Source organism: Saccopteryx bilineata, chromosome 1 (genome assembly GCF_036850765.1).
Source record: "Saccopteryx bilineata isolate mSacBil1 chromosome 1, mSacBil1_pri_phased_curated, whole genome shotgun sequence".
Lineage (NCBI taxonomy): Eukaryota > Metazoa > Chordata > Mammalia > Chiroptera > Emballonuridae > Saccopteryx > Saccopteryx bilineata.
In genome coordinates this window covers 216,920,896-216,936,214 of record NC_089490.1, presented here as the reverse complement: position 1 = coordinate 216,936,214, position 15,319 = coordinate 216,920,896, and the positions used below count along the sequence as shown (strand labels likewise).

Sequence of the window (15,319 nt, the reverse complement as noted above, 5' to 3'; positions counted from 1 at the left end):
ATAGAAAAACGAAAGAGAAGGATCAAACAAGATACAAAACTAACAGAAAGCAAGATATAAAATGGCAATAGGGAACTCACAAGTGTCAATAATTACACTAAATGTAAATGGATTAAACTCACCAATAAAAAGGCACAGAGTTGCAGAATGGATTAAAAAAGAAAATCCAATTGTATGCTGCCTACAAGAAACTCATCTAAGTAACAAGGATAAAAACAAATTCAAAGTGAAAGGCTGGAAAACAATACTCCAAGCAAATAACATCCAAAAAAAAGCAGGCATAGCAATACTCATATCTGATAATGCTGACTACAAGACAGCAAAACTACTCAGAGACAAAAATGGCCATTTCATAATGATTAAGGGGACACTGAATCAAGAAGACATAACAATTCTTAATATATGTGCACCAAACCAAGGAGCACCAAAATATATAAGACAGCTACTTATTGACCTTAAAACAAAAACTGACAAAAATACAATCATACTTGGAGACCTCAATACACCGCTGACGGCTCTAGATCGGTCATCCAAACAGAGAATCAACAAAGACATAGTGGCCTTAAACAAAACACTAGAGCACCTGGATATGATAGACATCTACAGGACATTTCATCCCAAAGTGACTGAGTATACATTTTTCTCCAGTGTACATGGATCATTCTCAAGAACTGACCATATGTTGGGCCACAAAAACAACATCAGCAAATTCAGAAAAATCGAAGTTGTACCAAGCATATTTTCTGATCATAAAGCCTTGAAACTAGAATTCAACTGCAAAAAGGAGGAAAAAAATCCCACAAAAATGTGGAAACTAAACAACATACTTTTAAAAAATGAATGGGTCAAAGAAGAAATAAGTCCAGAGATCAAAAGATATATACAGACAAATGAAAATGACAATACGACATATCAGAATCTATGGGATGCAGCAAAAGCAGTGATAAGAGGGAAGTTCATATCACTTCAGGCATATATGAACAAATAAGAGAGAGCCCAAAGGACCACTTAACTTCACACCTTAAGGAACTAGAAAAAGAAAAACAAAGACAACCCAAAACCAGCCGAAGAAAGGAGATAATAAAAATCAGAGCAGAAATAAATGAATTAGAGAACAGAAAAACTATAGAAAAAATTAATAGAACAAGGAGCTGGTTCTTTGAAAACATCAACAAAATTGACAAACCCTTGGCAAGACTTACCAAGGAAAAAAGAGAAAGAACTCATATAAACAAAATCCAAAATGAAAGAGGAGAAATCACCACGGACACCGTAGATATACAAAGAATTATTGTAGAATACTATGAAAACTTTATGCCACTAAATTCAACAACCTAGAAGAAATGTATAAATTCCTAGAACAATACAACCTTCCTAGACTGAGTCAAGAAGAAGCAGAAAGCCTAAACAGACCTATTAGTAGAGAAGAAATAGAAAAAACCATTAAAAACCTCCCCAAAAATAAAAGTCCAGGCCCTGACGGCTATACCAGCGAATTTTATCAAACATTCAAAAAGACTTGGTTCCTATTCTACTCAAAGTCTTCCAAAAAATTGAAGAAGAAGCAATACTTCCAAACACATTTTATGAGGCCAACATAACCCTCATACCAAAACCAGGCAAGGACGGCACAAAAAAAGAAAACTACAGACCAATATCTCTAATGAATACAGATGCTAAAATACTAAACAAAATACTAGCAAATCGAATACAACAACATATTAAAAAAATAATACATTATGATCAAGTGGGATTCATCCCAGAATCTCAAGGATAGTTCAACATACCTAAAACGGTTAACATAATACACCATATCAACAAAACAAAGAACAAAAACCACATGATCTTATCAATAAATGCTGAAAAGGCTTTCGATAAAATACAACACAATTTTATGTTTAAGACTCTCAACAAAATGGGTATAGAAGGAAATTATCTCAACATGATAAAGGCCATATATGATAAACCATCAGCTAACATCATATTAAATGGCACTAAACTGAAGGCTTTCCCTCTTAAATCAGGAACAAGACAGGGTTATCCACTCTCTCCTCTCTTATTTAATGTGGTACTAGAGGTTCTAGCCAGAGCAATCAGACAAGACAAAGAAATAAAAGGCATCCATATCGGAAAAGAAGAGGTAAAGGTATCACTTTTTGCAGATGATATGATTCTATACATCGAAAACCCCAAAGAATCCACAAAAAGACTACTAGAAACAATAAGCCAATACAGTAAGGTCGCAGGATACAAAATTAACATACAGAAGTCAATAGCCTTTCTATATGCCAACAATGAAACAATTGAGAACGAACTCAAAAGAATAATCCCCTTCACGATTGCAACAAAAAAATAAAATACCTAGGAATAAACATAACAAAGAATGTAAAGGACTTATATAATGAAAACTATAAACCATTGTTAAGGGAAATAGAAAAAGATATAATGAGATGGAAGAATATACCTTGTTCTTGGCTAGGAAGAATAAATATAATCAAGATGGCCATATTACCCAAAGCAATATACAAATTTAATGCAATTCCCATCAAACTTCCAATGACATTTTTTAAAGAAATAGAGCAAAAAATCATCAGATTTATATGGAACTATAAAAAACCCCGAATAGCCAAAGCAATCCTAAAGAAAAAGAATGAAGCTGGGGGCATTACAATACCTGACTTCAAACTCTATTATAGGGCCACGACAATCAAAACAGCATGGTATTGGCAGAAAAATAGACACTCAGACCAATGGAACAGAATAGAAAGTCCAGAAATAAAACCACATATATATAGTCAAATAATTTTTGATAAAGGGACCAACAACACACAATGGAGAAAAGAAAGCCTCTTCAATAAATGGTGCTGGGAAAACTGGAAAGCCACATGCAAAAGAATGAAACTGGACTACAGTTTGTCCCCCTGTACTAAAATTAACTCAAAATGGATCAAGCTAAACCTAAGACCTGAAACAATTAAGTACATAGAAGAAGACATAGGTACTAAACTCATTTACCTGGCTTTTAAAGAGCATTTTATGAATTTGACTCCACAGGCAAGAGAAGTGAAGGCAAAAATTAATGAATGAGACTACATCAGACTAAGAAGTTTTTGCTCAGCAAGAGAAACTGATAACAAAATAAACAGAAAGCCAACTAAATGGGAAACGATATTTTCAAACAACAGCTCAGATAAGGGCCTAATATCCAAAATATACAAAGAACTCATAAAACTCAACAACAAACAAACAAACAATCCAATAAAAAAATGGGAAGAGGATATGAACAGACACTTCTCCCAGGAAGAAATACAAATGGCCAACAGATATATGAAAAGATGCTCATCTTCTTTAGCTATTAGAGAAATGCAAATCAAAACTGCAATGAGATACCACCTCACACCTGTTCGATTAGCTATTATTAGCAAGACAGAAAATAGCAAATGTTGGAGAGGCTGTGGAGAAAAAGGAACCCTCATCCACTGTTGGTGGGAATGTAAAGTAGTACAACCATTATGGAAGAAAGTATGGTGGTTCCTCAAAAAACTGAAAATAGAACTACCTTATGACCCAGCAATCCCTCTACTGGGTATATACCCCAAACTCTCAGAAACATTGATACATAAAGACACATGCAGCCCCATGTTTATTGCAGCATTGTTCACAGTGGCCAGGACATGGAAACAACCAAAAAGCCCGTCAATAGATGACTGGATAAAGAAGATGTGGCACATATACACTATGGAATACTACTCAGCCATAAGAAATGATGACATCGGAACATTTACAGCAAAATGGTGGGATCTTGATAACATGATATGAAGCGAAATAAGTAAATCAGAAAAAACCAGGAACTGCATTATTCCATACGTAGGTGGGACATAAAAATGAAACTAAGAGACATTGATAAGAGTGTGGTGGTTATGTGTGGGAGGGGGGAAAGGGAGAGGGAAAGGGGGAGGGGGAGGGGCACAAAGAAAACTAGATAGAAGGTGACAGAGGACAATCTGACTTTGGGTGATGGGTATGCAACATAATGGAACGACAAGATAACCTGGACTTGTTATCTTTGAATATATGTATCCTGATTTATTGATGTCACCCCATTAAAAAAATAAAATTATTAAAAAAAAATAAAATCAATCAATAAATAAAACAGAAGACTAATGAGGAGCCACTTCGCCACCTCACCCGCAGGTGTTGTAAAGTACCAAAAGCTACAGAATTAATATTAATATTTTAAGAGGCTTGAAGAACATTTTATTAATTTGGGTTAAGGTGTGCAGAGAAATTGTGAGAAATAGTCTCTGTACTGTGTGATTGGCATGACCAGGATAGCCCTTGGCATTGTATTGTAAGTGCAAAAGGGTGAATGGCTAGCTAGGTACAGGGAGAGAAAAGCCAAAATAAACCTTTTCTTATAGCAATGAGCCATTTGTGGGCATTTGTCCTCACAGAAACTACCTCTCCTATGTAAATGCATGTGGTTAACACGTGTGACTCTGGACAAAGAGATGGCAGATAAACACTAGATAATATAGGAATGCCTTTTAATATGCAAAGAGACATCTTTCTACCATTGTGTTGACTTGTAAATTTTGTTTTCTCCAAAATAATGTATGACTTGCAAATTGAACATGGTCCTATCATGTTAAAGGACATATGACTATAACCAATAGTGGTAAGGGACTCCTAATTACAATTTTTGCTTCTGTACTTTCCACTTACAAAACTATAAAAACTAAGTAGAACAAAGGGCCCGTGTGCTCTCCCTCTGACAGAGTTGCTGCCGCTTGGCCAAGCTAGACAATAAAGTTTGATGTGTAATTGACGGACCTTGTTCGTGTCTTCAATGTTTCGGGTCCCTCCGGATTAGGATTAACACTATCTTAATAAGATTTTCCAGAATGTTTTTTTGTTCTCTTTGACTTTAAGTAGACCACTCATTTATCGATTAACTTATTTATTTTAAAAGAGATTTAAGACAATTTGCAAGGGTCTATAGAATTGAGGAGTGCATAATTAACAAAAAAAAGAAATACAAGGGCAGGTCATGGTGGGTAGCCCGGCATCCATGGGGATCCTGAAATATATCTCCCGCAGATAACCCCATGGGGACTGTGCATACAAATTAACTAGAGGGCTTGCCAACATCCAAATCCTGAGTCAGGAGGGTGATGGCCAGTCTTAAAACTGCATGTCCAACAAGATGCCTCTGCTGCTCAGTAGACCACACTTTGAGTCACAAGTTCCTAGTCCAGAGGTCAGTACATTTTCCCCCCATAAAGGACAAGATATTAAATATCTTTGGCTTTGCAAGCCACAGATCTCTGTTGCAACCACTCAATTCATCCAAAAGCAACTGTAGCCAAAAACAGCCCCAGGCAGCGAATGAGCATGGCTGAATCCCGGTAAGACTTTATTTAGAAAACAAGACTTTATTTAGAAAACCATCACTTGTTGTGGACCCTAAATGGCAAAAAGCCTTTGTAGATTCGAGGCTTAGCAAAAGGCTAAGTTCTCAACCCTCCATCTTTATGTTGGCTATGATGCTGAGTATTTGCACCCACTTCACTTGCTTGCTTAAGTTGCTGGAAGCAATTTACATGTCCTTCCTCTTCCTCTTTGTTCAGATGTTGGTTGATTTCACTTATGCATGATGGGGGAATTCCTATTTATACCTTGGGAAAGTTCCTGTTTTAGCCTGTATGTTTAACTTTGTATCAAGGACTTTCATGATTTGCATATGGCTATATAATAAAGCAAACTGGGGCTATGGGGCACTCGGATATTGCCATCAGCATTTTGAAGAGTCCTCCCAGTCCAATTTTTTCTTAATAAGTCTGTTTCCTTAATTCCGCTCAGTTCTTAGGAGCCGCGCTGGTCCGCGGCAGCCACTGTCTGTTGATTTCTACTTAGTCTGTCTCAGAGATCAAGAGATCCCTCTTCTCCAGAACACTCTGTGTGTTGACTGTTGGGAACCGATCAACAGCTGCTGGTTGACACAGTCACAGCAAAAAAGAAGAGGCACAGCTATACTTTCCCCCTAACTTCTTGGGTTCATTTGATTTTTCTTCCCCCCTTTTTCTGGGTGTGTGTGCTATCACTAATGGCACAGGGTTAATAGTCGCACTGTGCTTTCCCTGCAGATTCGCAGTAATTTCTCTGGAAATGAGACAGAGGGTGTGAATTCCACAGAAAGGCCTATAAACCCCCTTGCCTGAGTCCATAGACATAGGAGGCTGGCTATGATACCCCATAAAAGGGGCTAGGTCTGTAGGAAAACTCCCTCTTAAAAATCATATTAGGAAAAAATAGATTGTGACGTATGAATAGGTAGGAAACAAAGGCTAAACACAAAAGCACCTTTCAGCTTTTACCTAGTCCATTACTTTACCTCCCTAGCCTTTTCATATTATAGAAGAACAGAAAAACTTTCCATTCCTCTTACATACCTGACCTTCAGGTAGTGGAACGTTATGAGAAAAAGAAAGTTAGAACTTAACTAGTACATGAAAATAGTAGACAAACATAATATTACTAGACAATAGGCCACTAAATAAAACAAAATCAATAGGGACCTTTTAGAAGCTTGCACCAATATTGTTGCTACTCTCAAGTTATTATATAACTGTATTTGGAATAGCTTACCACCTGATTTATAGCTTAAAGAAATGTACTAACCTTTTCCTGGAATATTTATCCATATTAAAGCAAAAACAACTATTAATCAATGTATTCTGCATACCTTGTGATTATAACTTAGTGTATAAAAAAAAGCTATACTAGCATTGGGCAGAGATGCCTGGCAGATGAGCTAAAGTATTCGGCTCTCTCACTCATTTCGTGCCAATGCCGTCCATTCCTGTGGGACCCCTGGATTCTCCTGGGGGCAGGACCCTGCAGTTGACATCCACAGGTAAGGTCCCATCACCCCCTGCCCCCGACTGCAAGCTGAAACTAAAATACCTCTGCATGAAATGACCGCCACAGCACACAGTATAAAATACATTCATCAGTAGGAGAGGGTTCTCCTTTCACAATCTTTAAAGTCCTTGTCAGTTCAAAACCCCACTATCTCTATATGTTGTCCTAAAAAAAAGATAAAGGCAAAAAGTTGAAAAAGTCAACTTTCAAAACTCTAGGCTTTCCCTTAGGGCCTCATGCTCTGAGGTCCAGGATGGATCTCCATGCAGAACATGGGGTTTATAATCAGCAGCAAGTGGTATAATCAGCCACCGAGTTGGGGACTTCAGACCCCCAGTAATACTTTTGTCAGGCTCTTCTCTCTTCCTAACTCCTTTTCCCACCTAACCCCACCAAAAATTGCCTTAGGTGGGCCCTGAAAGCTTGGTCTTCTCATAGGCTTAACAATCATGATAGCAGGCTTGGCCAATACCTGAGCATATCAAAACCAGTATTTGCAGGGAGTCAGATAGCTCCCTAATAGTTAAAAATAAAAAACCTACAGACTTGTGATCGTCTTTTAAAATGTAGTTCTAACAATAATGTAATAAAAATAGCAAACAATAATTACCAGAAACAGGAAATTTCTTATTGTTTACCTCTATGGTCCTTATCTATAGGATTTTTAAAAATTTACATAATTTTGCTGTTAGGAGAAAAATAGTATAAACTTTATGTAAGACAATTTGACAACATTAATCAGATGCAGATAACCTTTGATACAGCAACTCCATATGAAGAAATTTAAGGTAATAAAATAATCAAGAGTATAGGCACAGATTTAATTAGAAAAAAATGTTTGTAACAGCAAAAGACTGAAAACAATCATAAAAATGATGTACCTTAATTGACATGAAGATACTCTATATATCTTTAAAGATTTCATTTGATAATTTTACAGAGAAAGGAGAGGAGTGGGGAGTGAGAAGTATCAACACATAGTTGCTTCACTTTAATTGTTCATTGATTAATTGCTTGTCATATGTGCCTTGATGGGGCAAGCCCAAGGCTTCGAATCAATTACCTGAGCATTCCAGGTCTATGCTTTATTCACTGTGCCACCACAGGCCAGGCAGGAAAGATATTTATATTGTATTATTAAAGAAGAAAGGACAATTACAAAATAAATATACTATAGAATTTCAGAAGAAAAAACATTAAAATGTTAGAAACATTTTTCTCAGCAAATTGGAATTTGGGGATAATATTTAATACTACATTTCTACACTTGTGAATCTAATTATTAACAATGAATATCATTAATTGTGTTACACAGTCCTATACATATTCAAATAAGTATACTTATGACTATAGCTCTGATGTGATTACATGTTCTGCCTTTGTAATTTATGTGTTACCTCTTTTAATGGAAGAAGACTTTCATCAGAGTTTTAGCTTTATAGGCTAAAAACTTTCCTTATATCGTCTATGAAATAATTAGGTAAGACCAGGGGCCCTTTGTCAGAGCCTCCGAACAGTGGAGCAACCCACAGTCCTGTTTATCCTGAGATTGCCAGGCCTCCATTTCTCTCACCCTTGTGAAGTACTGACTCCTCAGGAATGTTCATCTTGAGGCATGAGTGAGATTTTGTGCCAACACACCTCTTTTCCAGGGTTCTCAAAGACTTCTCAAAGGCTTATCCAGCATTCGGTACTTCAGTTTTGGAATCAACTTTTGCCCATATTAATTCAGAATTGACTCATAAGCAGGAGTTACAGACATCCTTGACATGTCACACCAAGGAAGAGTGACCCTTCCCTTCTGATTTCAGGAAAACTAGAATTCCATTATCAATAAGCAAAAAGAGAAAAGCTCTCATGGAAGACTTCCCACCTTTGTCTTATCTTTCGTAACATACTGTTTCTTCACATCACAAGGTCTTTGAAACAATCTTCTCCTAGGAAAGTCATCTGAAAATATGTTTAGCCAAGACCTAAAGTTTTTATGCTATTTTATTTATTATTTTATTTTTTATTTTTCTTAAGTGAGAAGTGGGAAGACAGAGAGCAGACTCCCACATGTGCCCCTACTGGGATCTACCTGTCAAGCCCCCTGGGGGTGATACTCTGTCCATCTGGGGCCATTTCTCTGTTGCTCAATAACTGAGCAATTTTAGCACCTGAGGTAAGGTCATAGAGCCATCCTAGGGGCCAGCTTGCTCCAACCAAGCCATGGCTGCAGGAGGGGAAGAGAGAGAGAGGAAGAGAAGGGAGAGCGGGAGGGGTGGAGAAGCAGATAGTGTGCCCTGACAGGGAATTTAACCTGGGACATCCACATGCTGGGCCAATGCTCTACTGCTATGCCAACAGGCCAGGGCCTTTATGCTGTTTTTAAAAGGTGGTAATCAATCTTGTTTTAAGATAGATTTCAATGTTGCTAGCATGTCTCTTTACAAAGTACATGGCAAGGTCAGTCAGGCTGAGGAGCAAGGCTTTGATGAAAACTTTTCCAATCATAGAGATGCCAAAGAAGTGTCCTGTTTAATTCCAGGTCTGGTCGTACAACTGGCTTTATCATGGCTTCTTGGATTTTTATACCACAACAACAACAACAAATCCCGGGATTTTACGTTGTACTAAAGAACTTAAACAGCCATGGCAAGAGTGTGAAATTATTCTAGTTTAGCTGTCACAAACAGCCTCCCTCACAGCTCACAATGGTGGTCTAGATGCCTGCTAAACAGTACAGCAGGGCTCCCTCCTCCAGCTTTCCCTTTGATCTCCAGCCCCTGGTTGGGATGCCTCATAACAAGCAGTCAGTTTCCTTTCTGTTGCTGAAGGAGAACAGCAGAACGCCTATTCATTCTTAGAAACTGGTTTTCACAGAAGTGCTGCCTCAGAGCATTCCTTCTGGATTTGGGAGGATATCTTAGTTCCCTGAAGCAGTGGCACAAAATGTAAAACTGAGACATGTTCTGCAGGCAGTAGTCCCCCTTATCCATGGGAGGTACATTCTAACACACCTAGTGGATGCCTGAAACCTCAGATATTACTGAACCTTATATATACTGTTTTTTCCTTATACATACATACCTATAGTAAAGTTTAATTACAAATTAGACACAGAACGAGATTAACAACAATAACTAATAAAATAAAACAATCATAACAGTATTCTGTAATAAAAGTTATGTGAATGTGGAATTATTAAGTAAAATAAGGGTGACTTGAACACAAGCATTGCAATACCTCAACAGTGGATCTGCTACCCCAAGTGGAGCTGCTGCACAAAGGGATGAGTCACAGCCCCGGTGCTGCTGAGCAGGAAGGGGAAAGGTTTCCTCCCACTATTCAGAATGGCATGAAATGTTCGATGAGGATAGAAAAAAATTTAAAATGCATACTTAAAAAAAATTGATTTTAGAGAGAGAGAAAAAGAGATAAACATTAATTTTGTTATCCGTTTATTTATGTATTCATTGGTTGATTGTTATATGTGCCCTGACCAGAGATGGAACCCATAACCTTGGTGTATTAAGATGATGCTCTAACCAGCTGAGCTATCCAGCCAGGACCAGAGGATAGAAATTTTATAAAAGAGCTGTTAAGACCAAGTCAGGATGACTAATGATTTTCCCTGCATGCTCTTGGTTCTTGAAACCGTAACTTACTATCCAATTCACTTTCCCTTGTAAGAAGCTTAATCTCTTCTAAAGTTGCAAACTCATTTAAATTTATTTTGGTTCCCACTCTTTATTGAGTCTAAAGATTTAAGTGACAACATCTTAAATAAATTCTAGCTATCTAAGCTGAGCAAATTTAACAGCTCATAAAATCTCAATGTGAACTTAAGACTTCTTGTCTTGGTACTTGATCACAGCCTCTTTGCAAAAGATTTCTTTACTTGGAAAATGTCTTTTTACTTGAAAAATGAAATAAGCAAGGTGGCTACACTCCTGTGAAGCAATATACAGCAAAATGTCTTATGAATGGTAACTAAGTCAAGGCATACATTCCCATTTCTTCAAAGCTATTTTAAGACTCAACATAAACAGTATCAAAAGTGATCAGCGCATGCTCTCTCCAGGAAAACAAGTCACTGAGGTCAAATAAGTACTCTTTGCTGCACCCTGTAGCTTTCTACAAGTCTAGTGGTTTTAAGTGTAACAACTCTAAAAATAACATATTGGTTACTGTGGGTCAGGTACTGTGCTAAAGTCTAAACACACAGTATTATACTTACTCCTTACAACAATTATATGGGTTAGATATTATTAGTCAGTGGGTTTAAAATTGTGCCTTAAGCTTATAAAGAGTGAATTACAAGCACTGAGATTTGGATCCAGGTCTGTGTTACTGTACGGCAAGGTTTCTCATCAGAGACACTATTGATAGTTGGGGCTAGATAATTGTTTGGGGGAGGTTTTCTGTGTACTCTAAGATGCTTAGTAGCTTCCTTGGCCTCTACCCACTAGATTCCAGTAGTACCCCTGAAATATGATAACTCAAAATCTTTCTAGACATTATCAAGTGTCCTGGAGGGGGAGTGAAATTTTCCCCAAATGAGAACCAAGAATTGAGAATTTGATTGCCCTTCTGACCTACTATGCAAATTTCCCTCTCCAAGGTAGATTTTTAAAGCATTCCTTGGTTTTTGTTTTCTAATCTTTTATTTGAAAATGTTAAATTACAATAATAGCTTGCACATTGTAGCAGATGAAATTATGTAGTAACTATGTATAATAAATTTATAACAGGAATAGTCATCCCTTTTCTCATCTGTGTTCCGTTTCTTGTCCACTTCCAGTTGGATAATATGAGTCATGGAAAAACTGCTTTATTTTCTTGTGTCTTTCCTCCTCAATTACAATTTGCATGTTTCCTGTGCAATCTGAAGACCTCCTGCCTCTTTGAGGCATGAGTTTACTGGACAGAGGACACTGAATGATAAATGTCCAAATTTGCAGCGCAGTTGGGGACCTTGAACAAAGGACTCTAATGCTGTCAGGCCTAACTCCTTGACCTTACTGCCAGTTAGTCCAGTTCCTCAGCTCAGACTTTGGACAGGAAATGAAGGTGAATGTTCCTTAGAACTGACTCTACTCTTGCCTTGGAGCCATATCAATCCCCTGACAGTCACGAATGGGTTCTAGCCCGTAGTCTTTAAGAGGCTGATCCATTCCCAGTTGGGAGATGGCACTCCAGGCAAGTCCCTGGGGAGAAAGGTGTGTGCAGCCTGCAGATGAAAGTGTGCCTCGCTGTCTGAGTAAGAGCTTGCTCTGCAGTTACACATACTCCTACTGACACTGCAGCAGTCCCACTAAGGGAAGGTCTCTGGGGCAAATGATGCTGCCTTCTTCAAAGGGCACACACCCAAATTCTCAAACAAGGTACATGAGGAATTTCATCTTCCTTCTAGCCTGGGAAGCATTTGAGGGGTAGAAAGTGCTGGAGACTAGTTAGAAAGTGGGGAAATTTCTGGAGGAAATAGTGTATCCCTTCCTCAAGAGCTGGGATCAAACCCTTCCTACCTTCAGAGAAGGTTAAACAAGTGCAAAAGGCATCAGACATTTTCCTACAGGCAGGTGGTAACACTTGAACTTAAAACACCCCCCCCCCCCCACTATTCTTTAGAGGGAGAAAGGGGCCTTGGATGCCATCTAGAGGGACCATCAAGGTGTCTTATTAGTTAACGCTAGGCATGAAAGAGTCCTGCTTCTGCATTCTGGGTGCCCTTTGTATAGACTAAAATCTCGAGTGGGGGTACCTCCTACGTCATCTTTCTGTGCCCTTTTCAATCCCTAACACCCAGCTCAGAGTACCTGGAGTTCATTTAAGTGTTTGTCAAATGACTGATGAGGGAATGAATGCATGCATGCATGCATGCATGTATGCATGCATGAATGAATGAATGAGGTAATTGCTGCTTGATCCTCTGGCCGGTTCCCTGCCAATTCTCCAGGAAAGAGGCCAGAACCACGTCTCTACCCCGCGGGCACTCACCTTGTGCTGTTTCCACATGGCACCCAGAGGCTTCACCTCGTGTTTGCCGTGCCGGTCCTCCTCCAGGCACAGGTAGCATACCGGGGTTCGGCAGCTCACACAGTACATGCTGTAATTCTCCATTTCGTGTTCTGGGCACGTAGGGAACTTGCGAGCCGCGCTGCCTCCAGTGGCTCCGGACCCAGAGCCCCCAGGACTCTTGCAGCACCCGCCTCCGCTGGGTGCGCCCTGGGCCGCGCCTGGGGACGCAGAGGCGGTCTCAGCGGGTGCCGGCGGCGGTGGTGGCGGCTGCACCAAGCGATGCTTAGCGAACGGTCCCCGGGATGGATGGCACTTGAGCTGGCAGGCAGAGCAGTAGAGCACGTCACACTGCTCGCAGAGCGTGGCGGCGGGCTCCGGCGGGGTGCGGTCGCACAACTGGCAAATGGCTACAGTCGGGGCTGCGGACGCCCCCTGCACGGTCCCGCGGCCTTGCTGGTACCTCTGCACGATGGCCTCCAACAGCCGGTTGCGCTGGAAGCCGCGCAGACCGCGGTGGTCCAGGGAGGCGCTGCGGTGGCACTGCGGGCACGTTATAGAACTGGAGGACGAGGACAACGAGGAGCAGGCGGCACCCCGGGCCGCGGCGGCCGAGGAGCCGGGGGGCGCGGGCACCATGGGCAGCACGCGAACCCCGTTGGGGGACTTGAGGCTCGGGGTGTAGGAGCCATAACCGCTATCCGTCTCACTGTACAAGCTCAGCTTGTCCGCGTGGTCCCCGCCACCTCCCGCACCACCGCCCAGGCCGCCAGCTGCGCTCCCGCCACCGCCGCTACCCGCCGGGCCAGCTGCGGTGTCGTGGTCCAGAGTGGGCGCGGCGCCGCCGCCCGCGGGCAGCCCCGGGCCCCGGGAGTGCAGAAGCGGCTGGGGTAGATGCTGCTCACCGTCCGGGGTCTGCACCGCGATGGTACGAGCGCAAGGCAGGCAGACGTTGTGGGAACAGGGCAAAATGATGGGCTCCCGAAACAGGGAACCGCACACAGGGCACTTCAGCTCCTCCTCCATCGCGGCGCGGGCAGGACGAGCTGCTCAGGTCCCGGGGTGCAATGGTCTAGCTCCAGAGACGGGCGGAGGCGAACAAGCGTGGTTAGCACGGGTGAGATTGGAGGCGGGGACATCACACAGGCATGACCGCTGCACAGCTCGGGGGCACGCTCCTCTCTCTGTCCTGGGGCCACCGCCCTAAAATGACTAGGAGCAAGAGAAGGGAGGGGGTCCTCACCTTCAGCCCGCGAGGCTCCGGCACCATCGGCTTTAACCTGCGGCCAGAGTCCTGAGCCTGTCCGCTGCCCTCGCAGTGGCCCGCGAGGCCCTCCAGATGAATCAGCACTAGTGGCTGCAGCGCACGTGTCCTCTCCACATCAGGACTAGCGTCCGGGCTGCCGTTCGGTGGCTTTCCTCCATCAAGCCCTCAGCTCCAGTGGGCAGTTGTCCAGGAGCCCCCTTAAGGCCCTGCCCCGCCCCCAATCGGGGCGATCCGTAGGTGAAAAGGCCGGTGAGCAGGCCGCTTGGCAGTGGGGCTGGGTTCAGCACCTCGAGGAGGCGGACAGCGCCCGGGACCCGAAGGTGGAGCCCCCTCGCGGAGCACCGACCCGACAGCCGCCGCCTGCCGGGTCGCTGCGCTAGGGACGATCTCGGCGGGGCCAGACCTTCATTCGTTTCTCTTCTTGGCGGAGGCTGGTGCGGGCCGAATCCGCCTTGGCCTTTCTCCCTGCGGCCAGAATTGACCTGCTTCTCTGGTTCTTCGCTGCCGTTCCTGCGGTGCCTCTGACCTTGGCCGCGCGACGCTGCAGCCGACGGACGGAGGGCGAGCGCTGGTCTAGCTCGGGGGTCTCCTCCCCGCCTCCCTCCCTCCACGGTAGCCTCCTCCCGGCGCGGCGGCTGAGGAGTTGCAATGAAGGGAGCAGAGAGTGGTGGGAGTGCGGGGTGGGAGGAGAGGCGTCTGTTCAGCGAATAAGGTCTCGCCTCTTGCTGCCAGGGAAATCAAGGGACAATTTTAAGGGTTTCGCAGAAAGGATCATTGTTAATAACAATCTATTATTGGGATCGAGATGGTACCTTGAATTAATACAACGGCCCTCGCCCTGCCTGCCATCTCTGCCCTGCCTCTCCCGCGCCTCCACCCACCCCCATAAAAGGGTAATAACGGCAACCTAAAAAGCCAGCTGTTTACAAATGGAAAGGGAGCATGCTTTGCAGTCGCTTCCTAAATCTGCGATAGAGCAAAAAACGCATGTCACAAAATGTCGGACACTCGAAGTCAAAGGGCGAGATTTATATTGAACCACAAGCCATTTTTTCTCTTCGTTTCGAACAGAAGCGCCCGTCCGCCGCCGATGTCAGTCGTCCGTGCAGACCAAGCGAGGACACCGTA

The 15,319-nt window shown here is 42.5% G+C and overlaps 1 protein-coding gene across 2 annotated transcripts in view; it reads right to left on the bottom strand.

Annotated features, from left to right (window-relative positions):
* Positions 1-14,146, bottom strand: part of TRIM67 (tripartite motif containing 67) — a 44,574-nt gene extending 30,428 nt beyond the window's left edge. For both annotated transcript variants that reach the window (XM_066235992.1, XM_066236002.1), the window contains exon 1: positions 12,907-14,146. In XM_066235992.1, the coding sequence (XP_066092089.1) occupies positions 12,907-13,950 (1,044 nt within the window). In that variant the 5' untranslated portion in view covers positions 13,951-14,146. The remainder of the gene's footprint in view (positions 1-12,906) is intronic.
* Positions 14,147-15,319: the final 1,173 nt, after the last annotated feature.